This window comes from Felis catus, chromosome A2 (genome assembly GCF_018350175.1).
Source record: "Felis catus isolate Fca126 chromosome A2, F.catus_Fca126_mat1.0, whole genome shotgun sequence".
In the NCBI taxonomy this organism is placed as follows: domain Eukaryota; kingdom Metazoa; phylum Chordata; class Mammalia; order Carnivora; family Felidae; genus Felis; species Felis catus.
In genome coordinates, this window is record NC_058369.1 from 108,605,063 (window position 1) to 108,627,906 (window position 22,844).

Consider the following 22,844-nt stretch of genomic DNA (forward strand, 5'->3'; position numbering starts at 1 on the left):
TAATTCAGATTTTAATAACCTATTTAGACATTAAAGATTACAACTCATTAAGAGAATGGACCAACCAAGCCTACCTTGAAATCTAAGAATAATGAACTAGATAATGTCATCGGCCCTTTCTTATCACTGCTGTGTATTATGGAACATATAATGTTCTGTTTGTCTTCCTGGACCCCTGTCCCTACATCCCCTCAGCCCTTCCATTATCCAACAGAGAAGCAATCACTAGTCATTTGAATTCTCTAACTTTAACAATTATATTGCTATGAATCCAGGAACTTTGAAGTGTTAACTTTGGCATTTAGAATTTTAGTACAGTATTTGATTTTTACTTATTTGAAAGTAACTCCCGCAGACCATCAGATATAATAAAATTTCCCTAACGTACTTTTCTGAATTCCTCACATTGAACTGTGGGTGTAGGAGAGGTGACTAAGCTTACCAGAGTGAAATCAGCCAACCACCTAGGACTTGCAACTCAGGTGAGTAATATAAACAAAATCTCAAAAATTTATTAAATATAAGTAAACACACAAATGAGTAAAATATTGTTGCTTTTTTCCAAGAAAAACAAAATTATCAAATAAAACTGCTTCTATTCATTTTATGAGGGGTATATTTTTAGCTTGTCGTGCTATCTGCATATTTACCTTTCATCAGTGTCTCCAAATGAGACCACCAAAATTAAAAGGAACTACAATATGTAAATTATCTCTGCAGGAAACTTTATAATATGGCAGAAAGAATGCCAGGCCTATCCTCCTAGTTACTGGAAACAGAGACCTGAAATTTCATTGTCATATTCAAATCCCTTTGATTTAAGTTCTGCTCCCTTTTGACTAAATAAATACCCCTCTGTAATGTTCCTCTTGAAAACAAGTGTTTGATGGAAAAGTGGCAGGAGACACCGGAGAAAGAAGGTTAGGCGATGCCCAAGCAAAAAAGGCTGTGGAATGGGAATCTTAAGGGTGATTAAGTGAAGGAAGGTTGCATCTCTTACACAACTTGGTCTACAACTTACTCTCCATTTCCGGAAAATGGCATGGGACTTACAGTTCTAGCGACAGTGGCAGATTATTTTAAATCTGTAGCTATCTTTTAGGCAAGCAACATTCCCTATAGCAATAGTAGTAGTAAAATACAAATAAACAGGCAATATAAGATAGAACTTGTTTTCAGGTGGGGCACACCCATGACATAACTGCATCTACCCTGATATAAAAATAACAACACTTACTGACCCAGACCTTGTTCTAAGTGCTTTATATTCATTAATTCACTTTAATTTTTAGGAAACTACAGAACAGAGAAGTTAAATCACAGCTAACAAGAGAATTAGCAAGACATTGGGGTTCTCCCAGATTTACACTGACATTTCTCCTCGGCAGCCTGCATTCCTCTATGACTCCTATGGATTTCATTACCAAGACTAGTGTGGTCTGCTTCATTGTCTTCTGATTATATTTGGCCAATGGAAGACAACAAAAGGAGATGGAAGGCATAAAGATCGTTTACTGGATGATATTTGATACTGGCTGCAATCTTCCACCTGAGGTCCCCACTTTGCCAGAAGCCTTCTGTCCTGCTGCTCTCCCCAGATTCTGGATTCTTTCAATAGCTCCCTCTATTTGCCACCTCAGGTTTAGAGAAGCTAATGGTTTCCAAATGTGGTCAGACCCTGGATGATTGACCATTTCCTGTTGCTTTCCAACATACTGCTCACCATCAAAGAGTCATCATCAAACTCTCTTCATCTTCAGTTATCCCTTTGAGTGTACCATCTATTTTCTTGTCTGACAGGATAACTAAGAAATAAGATAAATCCTTCAAGATTTATCAACTATTGGCTAATTAAGCAAAAACAATCACACACACACACACACACACACACACACACACACAAAATGTTTCTGTTACTTTTTATTTTCCCAAACATCTGAGAATGCAAGAATAAGTTTGGTAACGGTCATCTTCCAAGAACAAAGAATAGTTTAAAAGAAAAGATATCTGTAATTCCCTGAATTTTGAAAGCGGACGTCCAAAAGGTGATAATCCTGGAAATGTGCACAGCAGCAGGACCCCACATTTGGATGCCTAACCTCTGGCTTTCCTGTCATTTCAATCTATCGCAACGACTTACATCTAGATGCTGTCTAGTTTAATGCATCCAGACCCATTTGTATTTCATATTAAAAAATTCCCAAAGTAAACATACCCTGTAGTTGGAGAGATATTAATTGCTGAAGACAGTAAACATACTGAGAACTCATTTTACTTTTGAAAAATATTAAATAAAGAGAGACATCGCTTAATTTTAATCTATCCAGTTACTAGTAAAGCTCTCTTTACATGGTTCTTAAAATGTGGAAGCCATTTGCTAAATTATCGGTGTCCTAAAAAATCAAGGCTACATTTTATCTACTTAGTTCCGACTAAGTTTCTGATCACACAATTCTATTTTCCTAAACTTCACATTTTAGCTATCAAAATAAAATCAGTCATTTCTGAAATTTACTTGGTATTCACTGTTCATTTGGTAAGAGTCACTACCCATTGTACTTTTTCTTTTAACTAATAAGAATATACATCAGTTTAATTTGATAGTTTTTCAGGAGGCTAAGAATGATAATCTAAAAGTTCACTGAACAGTCCAGACAATATAAGAAGCCGCCTCTATAGACATTTGACTACACTTCACCACTACGTTTGCAAATAGCTATCACTTTGCAAAAAACTAAGTTTTTATTTGGGTGTCGTTTCTGGCAAAGCTTTAAGGCTACATTTTCAAAGAGCAAAATTCCAGGCCTTTAAAATTCTACTGGCATCCACCCGCCTAAGCTGGACCCTCCTCTACGTTTCCGCAGAGCCTGAGAGAGAGATGACTTCATCTTAATCATTTTCTTGCCCACAGTCATGTAAGATAACTGAAGGGTTTTCTTTTCTTAGAGCATTATGGGATCTCTTGAAGTGTGTGGAGAATAATGAGCTAGAGGAAGAGAAAAACAAAAGAAAACAAAAACTGCAGGGGAGTTGGCAGATTTGACTTTAATGACTATCATTGATTACCAGCTTCGGCCCGTTGGACTCTCCACACAGCTGTATACGTTTCAAACCTAATATTTTACTTTCTAACTGGAACATTTAACATCATGTTGAGGTCTCTAATGTGGATGCTCCACTTCAGATGATCTCTTATCAAGAAATTAAGTTTGGAATTCTACCAATTTATTATTGTGTGTTTATACATATATATCTTCACATAAACAGATTTTTTAAAAGCGTGCTTGAAGAATAGCTGCCATGTCCTAGTTAATTTAGCACCCTCCCTGTTTTCTCTTCCCCACTAACCTTTCTACTAAAACACAGTAGAAACTAATAACTATGAAAAAATAACTCCTTATATTCATAATTCCAGCCAATCTAATTCACCCAAGCTTCAAGAAACATACCTAAAACATATTAGAAAGAAAGCTTATGAAAACAAAGAGGACATTTAAATACATTTGAAACATTCAAATTGAGTTGTTTCTATGAAATTTTGAAGAGCAATGATTTTTTAATTTAAATCTGTAATCAAAACCCTAACGGTTTTATCACTATCACTTATTCCCTTGTAAACTGTTACAGTAAAAGTAAAATTCTAAGGATATAAGAATTAAGTCACCAAAATACACAAATAGCTTAGAATGATTAAACTTTTAGGAAATGCTAACTTTTTAAAGAAGCACAGCAATAATATCATATAGGTTAAGATCAGACTTATTAATTTTTAGACCTAAGAGAGCTGATTATTTCTGAAAGTATTTTTCCTCTCTTTCATACAAAGTCTTCCCAAGAATGTATTCATATAATACAGATTTTACCTGATGATTCTCATTCATATGCACATGTAAGAAATAAAAAAAGTGTATCATAAATTATTTTCAAACCCTATGAAAACCAGTATTCTAATACACGATACCAAATTTACAGAGTAATGTGTAAATTCAGAAATATTATATTGCTGTGGAAAATGTAACATCATAAATGAAAGTTTTGTGAATAATCAGAAACTTTTTTACATATTTAAAATTCTAAACAGAGAAATTAATAATTGACCCATTCGACCACATATGAATGCATACTCTTACCAAGTAACTTTCTGTTAATTTAGTAACAAATATATCAAAAGGTTTCAAATAGAAATACTCTAAATTTAAAAGCTATGTCTCAAATTTACACAGATGGATCAATAGACATATTTTTGGTTATTTTGTATCTTAAAATACTATCAAACACAACTTACCGAAAGGGAAAATAAATTCCCTATGCTTTTATAACATAAGTGGAAACCATTAGAGAAAGGGGCATTAGACTTAAATTAATTCTGCTTCCACATAGGTAATGCAAATTGAAGGCTGAGACCTAAATGACCTTTACCATTGTAAGTTTTGCTCCATGAGAGCAATAAAATATTCTGCAAGGTTTTCTCCAGTTGGATTTTGAACCTCACCGATGACTAAGATTTAGGAGTAGCGCGGAATGTTGCCACTGACTTTTCTTTATGGTGTTCCTCCATCCCTGCGTGAGGGTTTTAGTTTAATACAACTATTCCAGATAGTCATAAGAGCATCATAACAAAAACAGGAAAATTGTTAGTGCTTCCTTTTCTTTACAACCTTTACAGAAAGCTTATTATTGATAACTAAGCCATACTAATGACTAAAGCACAGAATACGGAGAAATAAGTTGTCACAATAAAATGTGTTTTATTGGTTAAATACATTAAGTAGGAAATACATCATATCTACCTCAATTTCTAATTTGCGGACTTTGGTCTTGGTTAGTATTTCACCTTTTTTTTAATATTTAATTTAATTTTATTTTTATTTTAACCACTAGAATCAGTCACAAGTACCATAATGCAGGAAATATAATTTAACTGGCCACTCAAGAATTAATCCTTCTTATTTTATGATTTCAATCAAGGGGGGAAAATGCTACTCTTGATAGGCTCACTTCATGTGCTAATATATTTTCCCAGAAAATATTTTACTATTATAAAAAAACATTATGGTAAAAATATAGAAAATTTGAGAGAGATAAATCATCCACAACTATTAACTCAACAAATATTAAGAATTCCTAAATGTATTTTATTCTCTAATATTTTCCCATTCTTAGCATGCATCATTCATAGATGTTTATAATCATTATAGCAATGCTTAGAAGAGAGACACGCTCTGAAATTTTAGAAATAACTACCTAAGTGAACACAGTGTAAAAACTAAAATACATTATCCTACTATATTTAAGTTCTCATTTGAAATGAAAACCTAAAAAGTCCTCACATCTTTGTTTCTGGCTGCCATTTTTAATACAGTTAATAAAATTGCACAGCATATATATGTCTTAATATAGTAAATGAATAAAAATGGCACCATTACCAGGCCAGGTACATGTAATAGATTTATATGTGAGACTTTTTACATTATTCAGCTATTAATTCATATACAAGTTATTTCTCAAATTAAAAAAAAAGTTAATTTTTATATTAAATATGGAATTAGTCTCTCAAATTTCCCTGGATCTAAGGGGAAAACTTTATCTGCTTTCGCGATTTCACTTTTTGTATAAAATTACTTTCTTAGAACATTTAGAACCTATAGTAAACATTATGTTATTATAAATGCCAATGCTTTGATGAAGGGTCCATGTTTCCAAATCACACAGAGGGAAAACAGGGTAATATACTTAAAACGTTTTTTTTTTTCTTTTTTCAGTTTATTAGTAGAGATCACCTTACAGGGTGCCAACTTAATGGTTTCCATTGAAAGTTACTATAAGTAAATATTAAAATTTTAAATATTCAGCACTGGGTTTTTAACCCAAATGAAAGTTTTAGCAGTACCATGGCAAGTATTTAATGTTTTTCTTTTTCAAATGAACTATAAATAAAGATTGTTACAAAGATTTCAAAACCATTTCCATTTTTATTTGCATTATTCCTTCCACTCATTGCTAACTTTCAACAATAAGGCACCTTAATTCTAAAGGGAATGCTGGTCTTGACTTTTGAGTGTAATCATTTGAGACACTCATGGAGGTCAATGGTACTTAGAACTTTTTATGTCAGGTCACCATTTTAAAATGTTCACACCTAAAATTAATCTACCACTCTAAGAAAAAGACTTAAATGACATTTTTTTTTTATTCCATAGATTTGAGACACTTAATTTGTTCAATATTCTTCTATAATTATCAAGATCCAATAAACTTTTTTTTAATTCTAAAACAAATGCTGAAAAGCCATAGTCCAGTAACATAGAGATATTAATATTAAAGTAATTATTCTTCCTTTCATAAAACATGATTGAATTATCTGGAAAAAATCACAATACGGTACCAGAGTTAGAGTGGGTAAGACATTGCTCTGTATTTAAGTTCCAGCTTATTAAAGTAATACTTGCTTGTCATTCTGCATAGCCAAGCATATAGGCAGATATAATTTGATAACAAATATTTTATGATTATTGTAACTATAAATATTTCTAATTTTACAAGAATCTAATATTATTCCAAACCTTATAAAATCCACATCCCCAAACCTCCCTTCTTTTTAAATATAATTTTGATTTTTTAATAAAATATGTAGTTATTCAACTAATTTGAATAAGAAATATTTACATATTTACACTGTATATTGCCTGCATAAAAAGTAAAGTTAAATTGACTAACCTGTTTTCATTATTTTAACTAAAAGTGGACAGTTTATACCTATTACTACATTGCTTGGAGAACAATCAAATGTAATTGAAGCCAAGTAATTCACACTATTTATAGACATTTTTTTCAGAATCACCTGCTTTGTATAGATTGTTTTAAGTGCAGTTGTAAAGTTTTGATTTTTAAGAGTTCCTTTGAAGACATCACAGATGTTGGCTTTGCTAATAATGCTGGAAAGCATAGGAGGTTCAAAGTTGCAAAAATGTTTAACACATATAAAAAATAACAATGTGCTTCTCCATTAAACTTGGCTATTTTCAATTGTCAATAAACTATAATGAAAGCCCAAAGTCCATAAATAGTTGTTTCTAGACACTTAAGCTTCTTGAGTTTGCATATGTGTGTGTTTGGGAGGGGGGGATGCAAGTAAATGCACACTGGAAAATGTTACATATTATAGTTTTTGCATCGTTACGATGAATAAAAATTCAGGTCATTTTTCAATATTTTATGCTGCTTAAAATTCTATTCGAATTTCACAGGGTCATGCACACATATACATACACATACAATCTGGATATTACAAGTAAGGATACAGAATTTTGGTTCTGACTTTGCCTTGGATTTGTGTACTACATTTACTTTCAATTATAAACATATAGTAATTATAAACTTTCTAACAAAATATAAGTGGTCTCTACTATTCATGATACAATTTTAAAATTTCAAGAGTTCAGAAATTAATCTAATTTTTAAAAATATTGAAATATTAAAACTGTGCTACAAGCAATATGAGATATACATGTTAATAACATATCAAAATTATAGTGTTTTTCTACATTGCTTTAGTTTCCACTGGATCAGGATGCCCTTATAATACTATGATATGAAGTAACTGTAAACATTAATATGGAAGACCAACTGAAATATCACAGGAGAAAGATATCTTGAATCTAAATCTATCTAAACATCTAACAAATATTAACACAAATAATGAAACTGCCAAATCAAATTTTATTTTTAATGAGTATGCATATATTTAACTGAAAACCATCACCATCTTTCCTTTTAGTTAGTCAAAAAGTTCTTTCAAAATGTCCCAGCATGAATGGAAAACGCTCATCCTAACTCCCCAGTGATTCTACCCTGGGTGATGACTAACTGTATTTCCCACTCAAGACCTCATCTATTAATACTTTCTGTAGCTGATGCAGATTTTTGTGCTTGTTTTTCCAGCACGCTAATTAGTTTCAACATACAAATATAAACTTAGCTTGTTATATGGTTATTTCCCACCAAAAGAGGATAGCACTATTAGTTTTCTTAAGAAACTTATCACAATAATTCAAGGGAACCTGTTCTTGAATCTCACTTTCTCTATTTCCCTCTGACCAAAATAATATGTGCCTATATGAAAATTCGGTTTACCCGAAGAAGCGTAGGTGCATTGATTCAGTTCAGGAAACATAAGGAACAGCCCATCATAGGTTTTTCACTGCATGAAGTTAAATGAACAGTAAGAGATTCTGTGAATTGCCAAAATGGACCGACCAACCTGAACTGGGATCTGCTTCCAAAAAAGTTACATTGATATCAAATGCTGAGCTGAAGACATGAACACTATTTTAAAACTGACTTAAAAAAAAAAAAATGAAGATGGAAACCTTCATGGTTAACCTCTAAACTCTGTCTTAAGAGAGTTTCACTTACAGTTAGTAAAAACCATTAGAAATGAATGATACTGCTGGTAAGTTTCTAACATATAAACTAATTTGTGATGGAGCATTAAAAGTTCACCCCTGACCTTGAAAAGTAGAAGCTGGATTTTAAGTTTGTGATAGAAGAATGTATCTCAGGCTAACGCTGAAGAACCAGTGATAGCTCAGCTGCAAAGGCATATGAAGTATGCGGCTCAAATTGCCATTTACGTGGGATCTTACCTAAAGCGTTATAAAAAACAAAAACAAAAACAAAAACCAAACACGTTCCAATCCTTCACATTAATATCTGCAGTTACCTTCTAGGACTTGTTAAATCAATCCCGCAAAGGAAGAACACTACGTAAATATTATACTGACCCAATGACACTTTCCAGAAAGCTGGAACGCAGGTTGCAATAGCTACAGAAGAAAATTCACAACTCTCTTAATTGTAAAGTATCTTTTAACAATTTCACAACGTACAGATTGTTAAGGGCCTTAAGGAGTTGCCCGAAAAACTTCAGTTCGTCGGGACTGCTACAGTTTACTTGGCAGTCTATGCTTTCAAGCATCTACGTTTAGTAAAGTTCCCTTTTGCGTGGCTACTCAAGTTATGCCCACGTAGATCAGCGCCTCCGTCGCGCACCCTCGCACACCAGCCTCAAGCACGTAGAGAACCAACATTACCCCGGTTGCTGTGTGTTTCCAAACACTTGCCTCCCCTAATACTCAGCTGGAGGAGAGCTTACTTTCCACATTGGCAACTCAGAGATTCTATTTAGATTAGCACCACACGAACACAACTACGATTAAAAAATCGTTTTTTTCCTCAAGAGTTTGATCATGTATTTATTTACCAATCTCTGACACATTCCTTAAAATCATCTGAATTCCTAGATTGTCTTCTTCCCCAAGAAAGGGAAATTTTTACCATTTGGAATAGGGTGCTATTTAAAGAACTCTGAAATCAGAATAATAATAAAAAAAAAAACTAAAACTTTTTTTTCTCATACGTGCTGCCAAGTTCCACTGCAAGTTCCAAATATTGTGCAATAATTTGGAAATCCAGTTAACGATGGGAAAAATCGAGCCACTCGTAGTCGGGAACTTGCAAGGGAAAAGTCAAGGAGCGGCAGCCGCACGCACGCCCAGCGGACGCTGCATCCCAGGGTGCACTCCCCTCCCCACCTCTCAGATGGAAGGTCACGCTTCGCAATCGATTTCACATACTGTCACTTGTCCTTTTTTTCTTAACCCTCTGGTAAACTAGTTGGAACCTTGGAGAGCTTAACGCCGTTGGCTGCAGGGTTGCGCTTGGAGAAACACGTGCCCCCCAAGTAACAGGACGAAAGCAGCCCCACCGAATCTGGCGGCGGGGAGCCAGACAGGGCAAGACGTATACCATATTCCCTGCTTCCTCACAGTAGTGTGAGAATCTTCCCAGTCATCTCCCCGCCCCCTTTCGCCGACAGTGCCCGGCGCGCCCTTACCTGAACTATCGCTTTTCCTTTTGCCGCCACTTCTCTTCTCCGCCTCCGCGGGTGACAGCGCCTGGCGGCCGTAGTCCCCTGGCGCGCACGCAGCCCCGGTCGGGGTGCTGGAACCCAAGCTGGAAGAATTGGAACACAGGACCGGCGGGCTGCTCCCCAGCTCCGGGGGCCCTCCCGAATCCGGCTGGAGGCAGAGGCTGTGACGAGCCGCACTCGGGGGGGAGGACATCTGCGGGAGGTGCCAGTTGGTTTGCAGAGCTTGGTGCTGCTGCTGCTGGTGGTGGTGGTGGTGGTGATGGTGGTGATGGTGGTGCCCCCTGTGATGCTGGCTGGCAAACATGCCCTCCTCGTTGGGGTATCCCGCGATTATGCAAGACGAGGAAGAAGTGGAGAGCTCGGGGTAGGACATATGGTCAGATCTTCCATGGAGGGCGAGAGAGGACTGGGAAAACGGGTGCAAGCCTTGCGCCGTGGCGTGAGGGCTGCGCAGGCAGCCAAAGAGCGGGTGTTCCATAGCATGCAAGTCTCAGGTTCCAGGCAGAAGACTTCACGATGGTTCCAAACGCTACCACCCTGTCACTTTTCACTAGAAATCGTGTTTTCCCCCTCCCAAATAGCCGTTTCTGCAGAGCTCGGATAATCCCGGTCCTGAGCCCTAGCGGCCAGACTCCTTTACATATAAACACTCGGACCTGGAGAAGCTTCCCTTCGAGCTACTCAGATGTCAAGAGTAGGAGAGGTTGAAGCCAAAAGAAGGTGGTCCCAGAGAACTGCTTTCAGGGGGAAACGGCTCTGAGAGGTTATAAATAGAGTGTAATGTGAGCTGGGGGCTGGCTTAGGAGCCCGGCGCTGACCACATGCAAACTCCCTCCAAAACTCCCGCTCAGTCTGCGCCACGCGCTCCCTGTTCCACTTCCTATCTCCCGCTGGACGCACGCAGTGCGTCCACGCCCGCCCGCCCTTGCCAGCCGCCAAGGCTGCAAGCGGCGCGCCTGGCGCCTAAACCCGAGCCCGGGCGTACAGCGGTTCTCCCCTCCCGGGCCCGGCGGCCAAGGTGCTCCGCGGCGCACGTCACCCCAACTCTGCACTCAGTGTCCGGCCCTCTCCCTTCTCTTGAGAAAGATGTCTTGTCAGTGCCACTTGGGCACTGGCACCTGCAGGATAGCTAGGGGTACGGCTAGCTCTTGAGGAGCACGAAAGGGGAAGTAGGGTTAAGGAAAAAGATCAGAGCTAGCCTGGCGAGCGCTCAGAAGTGTCTCAAACTCTACATCAACGCGTGCCCTGGGCGCAGCGGCGCGTCTAGCTTTTCGCAGCTGTCGTCCCTGGGTGGGTTGTTAATGGGCTCGTATCTGGCGCCCGAGGTTTCTGGGAAATTCTTCTCGGCAGAAAAGCGCTATTCACAGCGCGAAAAGAGAGAAACCTGGTGGGGTAGGTGAAAACCGAGGAGCGGCGAGAGTTGCAGTTATCTAGAGACGCGGGCATCCTCACCTGCGGTGCCAGGTGGGGTCTTTCTTCCTGGGCTTTCCGAATATGTCCTCCTTGCTTTGCACAATGTCCTTCGCCCTGCTTTCCTGGTCCGAGTCAATCTCCTAGCCATTTGTCCACCCAAAACTTCGGTCAGGAAAATCCGAAGTGATACCGTCCTGGTAACATGTGATGTGTACAGGGCACGCACATTTTCAGTCTTTCCCCTCAGGAGCCAGCCCAGGTCTCCTCACCTCCCTCCATAAATTCACCCTCTTCCGCTGAAAACTAAATCAGCTAATGGTACAGCTTCTACCCCAGCAAACCGCCATGGTTCCACTTACTGGGAAATTTTATGCTTTGATATCCACCAAAGCTCACTAAACCTGGGTGCTGCTTCAGGTCTCCCAGGTTACAATCTTGCATCATACAAAATGAGTTAGAAAACTTGCCGCCAGTTAATTAGTATGAGCGACGGCTGGTCTTTAATACTGCCACTTGCTTGAGGGGTGACACTGTCTGCTGGGGGCAGAGTCGTTTACACAAAGCAAGCAAGCAAGCCGCACTTAATGAGCTACAGGAACAGTCAAGTCCTGCCTGGGACGTGTGGCATCAGAAGATCCGCGCGCACCTATACTGCCCAGGACCCTCAAGATGCCACCAGCAGTGTAACCCCGTTATTTTCATTGTCTCAGGTGTCCTGAGGATGGCTACTAGGTCTTTGAAGTTGTTAATGGGATTAATGAGGACAGCAAACCAAGCCAGCCATCTGGTTTGGATTAGGAAAAAGTATTGATGAATCTTTGAGAAGTGTCCCCAAGGCGGAACCTTTCCCTCCACCGGTCCCTCAGGTTTCAGCCTACCTCTCTTGTCTTTTAAGCCCTACTGCAGAATAGTGGCCTCTCAATAAACCTTTACATCCGTGTGAAAGTTCGAATTGTTTTCCATTGCTTAGAGGTGGGATGTGGTGGGGGTGATCAGGAATTCTGAGATTTGTAAGCGCTGCTTTCTTTAACGGAAATTGAGCCCTATTTTGAGGGAAATTAGTTTTGCAGACTTCGTTAAAAAAAAAAAAAAAAAGCTAAAACTTTTGTTCACCAGCTGCTCAGCTTTTCAGTCTGGGTTTGAGCTGGAACCTGCTGCAAGCGTTTGACGGTAAGACTTTCTTTGCCGATACATTTTGGGAATCTAATATTGTTTTAGACTTCGAAAGGGGGTGTTCTTCAGGTTGCACGTTTCTAAGGGGTTTAAGCACTCCCAGGATGGCGTCCAGGGCTTAGATCTTAAGAATGTTTCTTCCTGCCACTCCCCACGCCCTTGGCTCTTTAAGGATAAAAAAAAAAGGAGGGGGTATATTCTTCTAATATGGTCTGAATATTTTTTGAATTTTCATTGTGTTTATGGTTTCAATATGTGCTCTGATATTAAAAGTTGAAGTACAAAGAGCAACACTAAAGTTCCCAAACTTGAGTAGCTCCTCTATAGGGATTATGGGTGAATGCATTAAAGGCTTTATCCAAGGAGAAATTTAGGCAACCATCTCCATAAACAGTAACCAGAAATATTTACGTAATATAATGGTGTCTACTAAAAGCATTATGGAGAATGTCAGACAAGGCGGACTAAATAAAGATACACTGGATCTACACAGATCAACAAAAAAACATCCATAAAGGTCCCCTTTTGGTTTCCATTACAGTGGTTTAGAGGGAGCAAAGCAATTGGGAAATGAATGGGTTTGAATTTAACCAGTGTGCTTCAGGTAACTAGTAAGTAGCAAACACAAACTTTTCATCTCCAGGAGCTGCCAATTCTCCTTGAACCTGTCCAGTGATTGTGCTGGTTTTTTCTCACTTACTGTGTCAGATGTTAACAACATGTCCAGAAATTTCTCTACAACCTGCCTCAGTCAGTCAGCCTCTGGAACTATGGGGCTAGAAGACTGGGAAAGAAAAGTTAGAAAAGATTAGAAAAAGGAGTCTCTTTGAAAAGCACACAATTAAAACAAAGCTAGCAGGAAAGGTCTTTTTAATTGGAGACCCAAAACACAGTATCAGTAAAAATGATGAAGTCTAGATTTCTAACAGAAAACATAATATAAGAAACATGTTACTTGAAAAAGTGTGGTTCAAAGAAGAAAGAAAGAAGGTCTTGATGCAGTCCAGTATTAAATATTACTTTTTTTTTATTTTCTCGGAATTTCCAAATATATATTAATTATTCCATAAAGTGTTTTTTTTTCAAAATTTTCACTTCCTAGAACATTTGGAATAAGAAAAAAATATTGATTTTTATTTTCTAAGCCACAGGAAAAAAAATTTAAATGTCCTAACAACAGGAAAGATTCCTAACATTCCCTATAACAACTACTTCAGTGTCCACATCTATATCCCAATATTGAAAGATGACTTTTTACATTTAATAGCTAATTATATTATGAAGAATGGTAAAAATTACAAAATGTATTATAGAATTTTTGTAGCTTTCATTTTAAACTATAAATAGTCTGGTGTTTATCCTGTATTTATAATATATTTGAATTTTCCTGAAAAATATTCTATTAATACCAGTATTTCATGCAAAGTTTTAATATCAAGCAGTGCATTTATAACAAGAGCTTGAATATATGAATAATGTAAGCTGCTAGTCTTTTCCAGAAAAAGTAATCAAAACTATTCAAGCATGTGCTAGGCTCTTTAAATTTGACAAATATGTACATGTATTATTCCTTTTGCTTAACAAAACAATATTCAATAGTAAAGGCAGATTTTGTTTAATTAAGATATTTTATTTCAAAGAGACTAGAACTTAAATTAAGCAACCTGAAAAGTTTGTTTAAATTTTAAGAATCATGATGCTTCTTTTAAGAGTTGCCATTCTTCTGCACATTTGTGTCATGAGGTATGATGGGAAAAATATTTAAAATTAAGCATAATCTTTAGCTAAAGATATTATAAACTTTGTCTTGCATTTTATCTGCCAGACAAATTTACTTCGGTAGCATATAGCCATGATATACAAATTTATGTATGGAAAATTAAATCACAATGGAATTTGTCTATGAAACTTGTGTTGTACATAAAAATATTTTTTCTACTATATTTCTCCAAGAAATTAACAGTTCTGTCCTTCAGTTCATTCTTCTGAAGTAAAAAATTTTTAAAATATATTAAAATATGCTAAATACTCAATGGTAATTTATGTGATTTATGATGCACTCCATATTTAAGAACTAAGGAACTGCCCTTCTCCAGAAATTATGCAATGTAGTATTTCAGGAACAATTTTGCTATGGATAATGCATATTATTAGGTGATTCAATATACCTTTACTGATTTTTAAAATAAGTTGCTATTTTTACATAACACTGGTTGGTGCTTTCACGATAAATTTGTTATGTTTCTATATTACTAAATGAATATTTAACCCTTATTTCAAAAAAGTGTGAAATAATACCCAATATACTTTGTTTTCCTAATTTCTGTCTTCTTCCTACATTTAGTTTTCTTTCTTTCATAAATTGGTGGTTTTCTTCATTTCAAGTATCATCTAGTAAATAATGTTCAGAACACTATCATGAAATACAGATTATGAGTGATAATTTTAAATTCATAAGATTTAATTAAAAATTAAAAATATTTGCAATCTTTCATTATTCCAATTCCCTTCCACATACATTTTATGACATTTTAATCATCCTTTGGTGTGTATGTAAGGAGTGTCAAAATGAAGAGACACCGACCACCTCTCAAATTTCAAAAACGTCTAAATGAACTTCCTTTTGTCCACCTGTTTTAAATCCAGAATTATTCAACAGTTTTCTTATAATGCACATGGGAAATAATTACATTCAGTTCCTACATTTTCATTTGCATTCACCTTGTATGTTATTTTTGTTGATAAATGTATCTCACGTTGGCTCCCTTATATACCTAGCTGTAAGAAGTATAGGCATACTAATGCAAGACAGTTCCATAATGAAATGCTATATAATGCATTATATATTCTATACCATCAAACTCATACGCATTAAGTTTCTATCCACAATTTAAGGGAAATAAACCATTTATTTCTCCCATGTCATAAAAAGCAACATTATACTTTTAAGTGGACTGAATTTAGAACAAGTTCATAAATCTCGGAGAAAAAAATCATTCGAAACTAAACACGGGAATTATAGGTAAAACCTTAGTCTTCTGTTTTAAATTTTCCAACTTGAAGAGTTTAACATGACTAATGTAATTCTGGCACAATGGTAAGTTATTCTTCTGTGTTTTTATTTTTCATGCTTCATCAATTTGTAGCATGTTTTATTCTTAAAGTGGTTCTTTCATTTTGAGCTTGAATCACTAAAACTCTCTGTGTTTTAGCTGTGTTGGTATGGCTCTCCCAAAATATTTAATTGCACACTCTAGTTTTATATGATTCCAACTCAGCAAAGAAACACCAGCTGCCTTTGATATCAACACTTTTGTGTGTAGGAATAAAAAAATGTGTATCTGTGTACTATACAAAATAGTTTAGTTAAAGCAAAACACATGAGGTATTATAAAATATTTTTAAGAGTTAATATTAGTACCTTGATAAGCTCAGATGTGTAAAAGATTTTAAGAATACAGAGTATTTTTACACAAGGTAATAGCCATATGAAAATGGATCAAAACAAGAATGCAAATGATTAAATGACAACTATTTGCTTCTGTCTCACTTGATGTAAGGAATTAGAAAGATGACAGGAGCACAAAATAGGCCAAGGGAAAACCAGAAGAAGGTGTTTAGCAGGTGAAAAGACAGAAAAATAAGATAATCTTAAATATATGAAAAATAATTATATATTTGATAATACAAATATGTAATTCATAAGCCACATACATTTATAATAATGGTAAAAAGGTCCCAGGTGCATGTTTTAGTTTAATTGGAATTTTAAAAAAGTAATCAGAAAGGTTTATGTTTGAACATATGCATGGCATTTATATTTTTGATAAAAGAGATACTAACAAAATACTGTGCTGAGAAACAGTTTCAAGTAATCAGGTACATATAATGTAAAACTTAGGTACAGAGGGGGTCAATGCCCAGACATGTGCAAGCTACTGAGTATCTGAAATTCTGAGTAATTGGTGCTTTCTTGACTTACAAATCTGTAACCTGAAACTCATTGTAGTCAATTGTTTTTCTAAATTTTATTTATTTTTAGAGAATGATTTCTGCTAAGTTGGGGTAACAGTATATGGGAAGGGAATAAACTGGTTTTCAAAAGCTTTCAGTGGCTGAGAAAAAAGAAAAACAAGAAACCTACTGGGCCAACTGCATCTTAGAGCACTTCAAAGTACAAGGGATTCCAACAGAATCAAACACTAACCAGAACCCTGAAGGAGTATCAGTTCTGAGCCCAGGGCCCAGCATAAGGCAATTACTCATACCATCAGCTAACACTCATTTCCACCAAGTACAGAGACCTGCGATCAAAGTGAAGCTTTCTCTACATTAGGTGAGAACACATAAATATGAGATGAAACTTCAACACAGAATAACACAGAAAAGTCTTTCCCCCTATTTGGCTTATTCATTTTGCATGACCCTTGCCTAATGACTTGAGTGGCAGGAACCACCTTGTTCCAACTCCATGTTTCTAATGACTAATTCTTGAGGCATAAATAATGAACAGGGAAAGAGGGATGTGACTCAAATGGTCAAAACAATGTTAGAATACTTTATGATAAAGTACAGTAAAACTTACTACTGATCTTGAAAGTAGACTACATGGTAATGGGAAACCTGAGAGTTTCTTCCTCTAATCTAGAGCAACTGTAGTGATATGTTGCACAAATGCAACAGCATTTCTGCAAATAACTCATTAAGGATGATTATGTGTGCTGGCGACAGTGAAGTTAATGTTCCTATGGAGACATAATCAAAGTCAATTTAAATAAATTTCACCCATAATCAAATACAGTAAAACCTCTACTTACCACAAACAACTTTAATATTTCCCTGATATGTTAAATACAGAGAGATAAAAATGGCACAATTATGACTTTCCAGGATAATTCTTACATTTTGTTTCATGACAGCTCTCATTTGTGGACCAGTATTACCTGTCAATAGCTAATGAAATGCCTGGATTATTCCAAGTTTGGTTCTTAGTCAAATCTTATATCCTATTTTGTTCAGTTAAAAATATGATTTGATCAGGGTAAAAATCGGAAGCCTTTTGGATTTTTAAGATCAGATTTTCCAAAGTATATGGCATATCCTCATCTGACAGACTTTGCCAAGGCAGATGCCCAGGTGGCAACACTTAGAATTGTTTTTTCAGGTCCAAAAATAAACACATAATTAGAAAATGCTGTAAAAATCTCCACTCTTGTATGTGTGGTGACAAAGTTGAAAGTATCTTTAAAAAAGACAAGAAGAAGCACACAGAAGCTAGTAAATGTTACACTCTATAAATCTGAATTAGCTGTTGGTGTTCTTCTTTCTGTAATAATATTAAAGACTTGCCAATCCATGTGTATTTCTTCCTGTAGACTCATTTTTTTTTTTTTTAATAGCAGATGCCATTACCATCTGGTATTTGTGACCAAATGTAACACAGATATGATTAAAACAAAAAAGTGGGTAAGGTTCCTTGCACTGTACTGGCAATTCCAGTGTTCAAAAATTACTAAATCCGACTTCAGATTAACAAGGCCCATGTCAGTCAGTCTCTTTGTAAACAGCATCACTGCAAACTCAGTTGCTCAAATCAGAAGTAAGATCCCACCCACAACAAGCCCTTCCCTTCTTACGCCTCCCAATTATGCAATCTATCCTCAAGTAGAATAGTAACAATTCTATAATTACCAATGCCATTACTTTATTTTTTTAATGTTTATTTTTGAGAGAGAGAGATAGAGTGAGCACGAGCAAGCAAGTGGGGGAGGGGCAGAGAGAGATGGGAGAGAGGATCCCAAGCAGACTTCACATTGCTAGTGAAGAGCCTGATACAAGCTTAAACTCATGAACCTTGAGATCATGACCTGAGCGAAAACCAGAAGTCCAAAGCTTAACCAACTGAGCCACCCAGGCGCCCCTTAGTTAATCGCTAATGCCATTACTTTAATTGGGGCTCTTATCCCTCTTGTTTCCATTACAGAGGATTCCCAATGGTACTCTACTTGCCTAGAGCGTTGCTCCACTTCCAGAGGCAAGAGGGAGCACTGGTTTGACCCTTAACTCTATCACTTTCTAATTCTGAGTGCATTCATTTGCTAATGAAAAAGAATACTATGAGGAATTAAATATGATAAGGTTTTGAGTGAACCTAACAAGATGCTGAACATAATGTGTAATAAATTTAAGGTGTATCTAGAGCTGCACGGTTGGAAACAGCAACATGTGACTGTTGAGCATTTGAAATGTAACTTATCCAAATTAACATGTGCTTTAAAAGACTTCATGAGAAATTCACATGATTTCAAAGACTTCATGTGAAATTAATAGGCTTTTATATGGATTGCAATTTAAAATGGTAATTGTTGGATACACTGTACTGAATAAAGTATGTTATTGAGGTTAATTTTCTTCCTTTCTACTTTTTAAAGTAGCTACTCAAATATTTAAAATCACAAAGGTGGCTTGCATTGTATTTCTCTTCCATAGCACTGATCCAAAAGAATAGAAGATGCCGTTTAACTTTTTCTCTCTCTCATGCCCCACCACCTTGCAAAAAGGTACCAAATGACATATATATCTGTCAAAATGATGTAGGACCCGAAATATCTCTGTAAGTTGATCCTCTTGACCTCATGAATAGGAGCTTCACAATGTGGTACCACACAAGGAAACCTCCAGCACAAAATCTCAAGGAAACACAGGAAATTCCTGGAGCGGCAAAACATCCTATTTGAAGACATTCAGTTACTCCTTTGTACATCAGGAGCATCATTATTAACTAATTGTTGATATACTTGGAAAAGTTCATTTAGCAACAGTCTTTGCAAAGAAAGAAGAGTCGTGTATTATCCATGATGGACTAGACAATACTGTCACAATGGGTTGACCTCTATATCCTAACCCTTCACAAAAGTTTAGTTCTTATTCCTACAAATTCTGATACAAGATGGCTGGCTCTCCACACAGCAACTGATCTCATGAATTCGTCATCTCAACATGTTTCTCCAAAATGTCACAGCAGGGAAAAACAGAGGTGGAGGGTTACATACCTGGTTTTACATACTCCGATGCAGAAATGATACATGTCAATAACTTGCAGGCCAGAATAAAACCTGATATACCTCTAAGGGGTCTGGAAAATATTCTAAAGCACATGACTATTTGGTGAGCAGTAAATGTTTCTGCCACATCAGGCTTTAGCAAACTTCAAATTTGCTCCTAATAGACTTAATTCACACCACTGAGCAATATATTCCTGGAGACTTTTTGGCATCTTATATGGGTGTTTTCTAGCAAGTGTCAGGCACAGAGTAAACACTCAATAATTATATTCAACAGAGTGCTCGGATCTGCAAGTTTCACTTTATCATTAGGCTTTGGTACCCACGGAGCAGCTACCACTAAAGTGTATCTACAATATAATTGCAAAGAAAATTTTAGATGATCAGCCCAGATTCAGTTTTGTTTCCTGTATTTTTTGCTTTGATTTTTGCTCTACAACATAGATTCATCCCTAATTTTCATTGGAATTAGAACATTTGTGTCTATATGTGATGAGAATACGTAATTCCCTCAACTCCAAACAATAAGACATAATAGCAATGAAACAAAATATCCCTGAAACAATTAACATCCTAAAACTTAACATTTAATATCTATGTACATAATTTATACTTGATTCAAATAGTTGGTACATGTAAATTATGCTTAACAGTAATTGTTATGTAGGTAATGTCCAGACACAGCTATATCATCGATACCTCAATAATCTGAGACAGCTATGTTAGATAAATATGGTTGCTATCTCTTATTATGCTGCTTAAAATCTGTATTATTTTAGTACTGAATCTCTTCCTAGTTCCAGAAAGGTTTTGTGCTGATTTATAGTGAAATCTTATATAACACGATAATTTCACATAAAATATGAAAATTTTCTACAGCAATAAATCTTAATTATCTGATGAATTATCTATAAAAAAAAAAAGGAGGGGCGCCTGGGTGGCTCAGTTGGTTAAGCGGTTAAGTGTCTGACTTCAGCTCAGGTCATGATCTTACAGTTCATGAGTTTAAGCCCCACATCAGGCCCTGTGCTGACAGCTCAGAGCCTGGAGCCTACTTCAGATTCTGGCTCCCTCTCTCTCTGCCCCTCCCCGGCTCATGCTCTGTCTCTGTCTCTCAAAAATAAATAAATGTTAAAAAAATTAACAGGCAAACACAAAGGAAATTCATTACAGAAATGCAACTATGTAAAACGAACAGTGAGAAGTACCACAGTTATGACAAATACAGGTAAAGGGGACCTGGTACACCATCTGCTGAGTGTGCTCTCTTCTCCTCACCTATCACAGGTTTGTGTGTGGCACCTACAAAGAAACAAATGGTTCTAGAGACACAACCTGAAATCCACTAATCATTAAAAGATACAATCAGTCCAATAAAATGGCCCCTGAAATGCCAAACCTGTGTTTTCTTGGCCCATTAATTTACTTGATAGGCACACTTCAGGGGCATATATTTGAGCCACATTATTTTCTTTTATTTTGGCCTTCGAGTGTCTAGCTACCAATTCTTTCAGATTTTCTAATTTTTAAAAAAAATGTATAAAGTTATATTGCCAAAAACTATGAGTGTAGAAATATTTTTAGTAGATAATATTTTAATATAATAATCCTGCATTTATCATGATTCCAAATTAGAAAAAATTAGCCAAGAAACATCTCCATAAGGTCTGAAAAGCACAATTCTATTTAATAGAATTGAAAAAGGATCTTGTTGTGATGAGCACTGGGTGTTAGATGTGAGTGATGAATCACTAAATTCTATTCCTGAAACCAACATTACACTATGTGTTAACTAACTATAACTTAAATAAAAACTTGAAACAAAAGAATAAATAAACTTTAGAAATAAATAAAATAAAAAGGATCTAATCCCTATAGAATTCAGTGTTAGAAAAACAGATTACCAGATAGGAAAAGGACAAAAAGGACACATATTCCTCAATTATCAAGGAAGAAATCCAGATGAGATGATCAAGAAAAATAAAATACTGTATGTTTATTTGTAATGAAAATACAAGCTAAAGAAGATAGCATTGTCCAACTGCCAAAATGACAAAGTTTAAAAAACAAATTGGTTATAGTGACAAGAATTTAGGAAAATAATAGATCTCATACACTACTAGTAAGACTATAATTAAAACAGATCACTAAGACAAAACTAGCAATAAATAAAAGGCTAAGTGTTGACTCCCCAATTTTAGATGAATTAGTACATTCAAAGTTAATTCAAAATTAATATATATGTAACCAGATATATCAAAATCTTTGTGTATAATGAAGTCTCTGAAGTAATATTTATTGTACTGAAAATACATATCAAATAATAAACATTGATTAAATGCTTTATGACAAATCATTATGATAAATACAACATAAGTATTAAAAATTATGTTCTAAAATAATAACAACACAGAAAATGAGTTATGATATAATGCCAAGAAAAAAACAGGTTACAAATATATGTAAAAGATGATCCAAATACAAACACATCATACATCTTTTGTTATGCATGTTTTATATATTTATGATATATATATATTTTTCAACGTTTTTTATTTATTTTTGGGACAGAGAGAGACAGAGCATGAACGGGGGAGGGGCAGAGAGAGAGGGAGACACAGAATCGGAAACAGGCTCCAGGCTCTGAGCCATCAGCCCAGAGCCTGACGCGGGGCTCGAACTCCCGGACCGCGAGATCGTGACCTGGCTGAAGTCGGACGCTTAACCGACTGCGCCACCCAGGCGCCCCTATTTATGATATATATTATAGATATGTACATATTTGATATCAAAAAATATACTCAGAATGATAACTGTTTCACGTTATCTCTGGCTGGTCTTAAGGCTGTCTTATAAACTGAATATCAATTTTATAATCAATAAAAAGACATTTTGGGTCGCCTGGGTGGCTCAGTCGGTTAAGCGGCCGACTTCCGCTCAGGTCATGATCTCACATTCGGTGAGTTCGAGCCCCACGTCGGGCTCTGTGCTGACAGCTCAGAGCCTGGAGCCTGTTTCAGATTCTGTGTCTCCCTCTCTCTGACCCTCCCCCATTCATGCTCTGTCTCTCTCTGTCTCAAAAATAAATAAACGTTAAAAAAAAATTTAAAAAAATAAAGACATTTTTATTTCTATACAATTAAAAGGTATCCTACAAAGGAGAAAAAGCCTTTGTGGTTTGAATAAACTTTATATATGTTAAATAATTCCATTATGAATTATGATATAATCATCATATAATTATTGATCAGCTTCTGTCAAAT

General features: G+C 36.1%; 1 protein-coding gene and 2 long non-coding RNA genes across 3 annotated transcripts in view; 2 read left to right on the forward strand and 1 right to left on the reverse strand.

Annotated features, from left to right (window-relative positions):
* Window positions 1-10,770, reverse strand: part of MEOX2 (mesenchyme homeobox 2) — a 65,518-nt gene extending 54,748 nt beyond the window's left edge. Inside the window, exon 1 of the mRNA XM_003982817.6 lies at window positions 9,896-10,770. Coding sequence (XP_003982866.1) covers window positions 9,896-10,409 — 514 coding nt within the window. The 5' untranslated portion in view covers window positions 10,410-10,770. The remainder of the gene's footprint in view (window positions 1-9,895) is intronic.
* Window positions 416-2,514, forward strand: LOC123383894. Its single transcript, XR_006594250.1, has 2 exons — window positions 416-482; window positions 1,293-2,514. It is a non-coding gene; the product is annotated as an uncharacterized LOC123383894 (long non-coding RNA).
* A 1,643-nt stretch (window positions 10,771-12,413) lies between the features above and the next one.
* Window positions 12,414-22,844, forward strand: part of LOC111559508 — a 41,925-nt gene continuing 31,494 nt past the window's right edge. The window contains exon 1 of the long non-coding RNA XR_002740504.2: window positions 12,414-12,514. This is a non-coding gene — a long non-coding RNA (uncharacterized LOC111559508). The remainder of the gene's footprint in view (window positions 12,515-22,844) is intronic.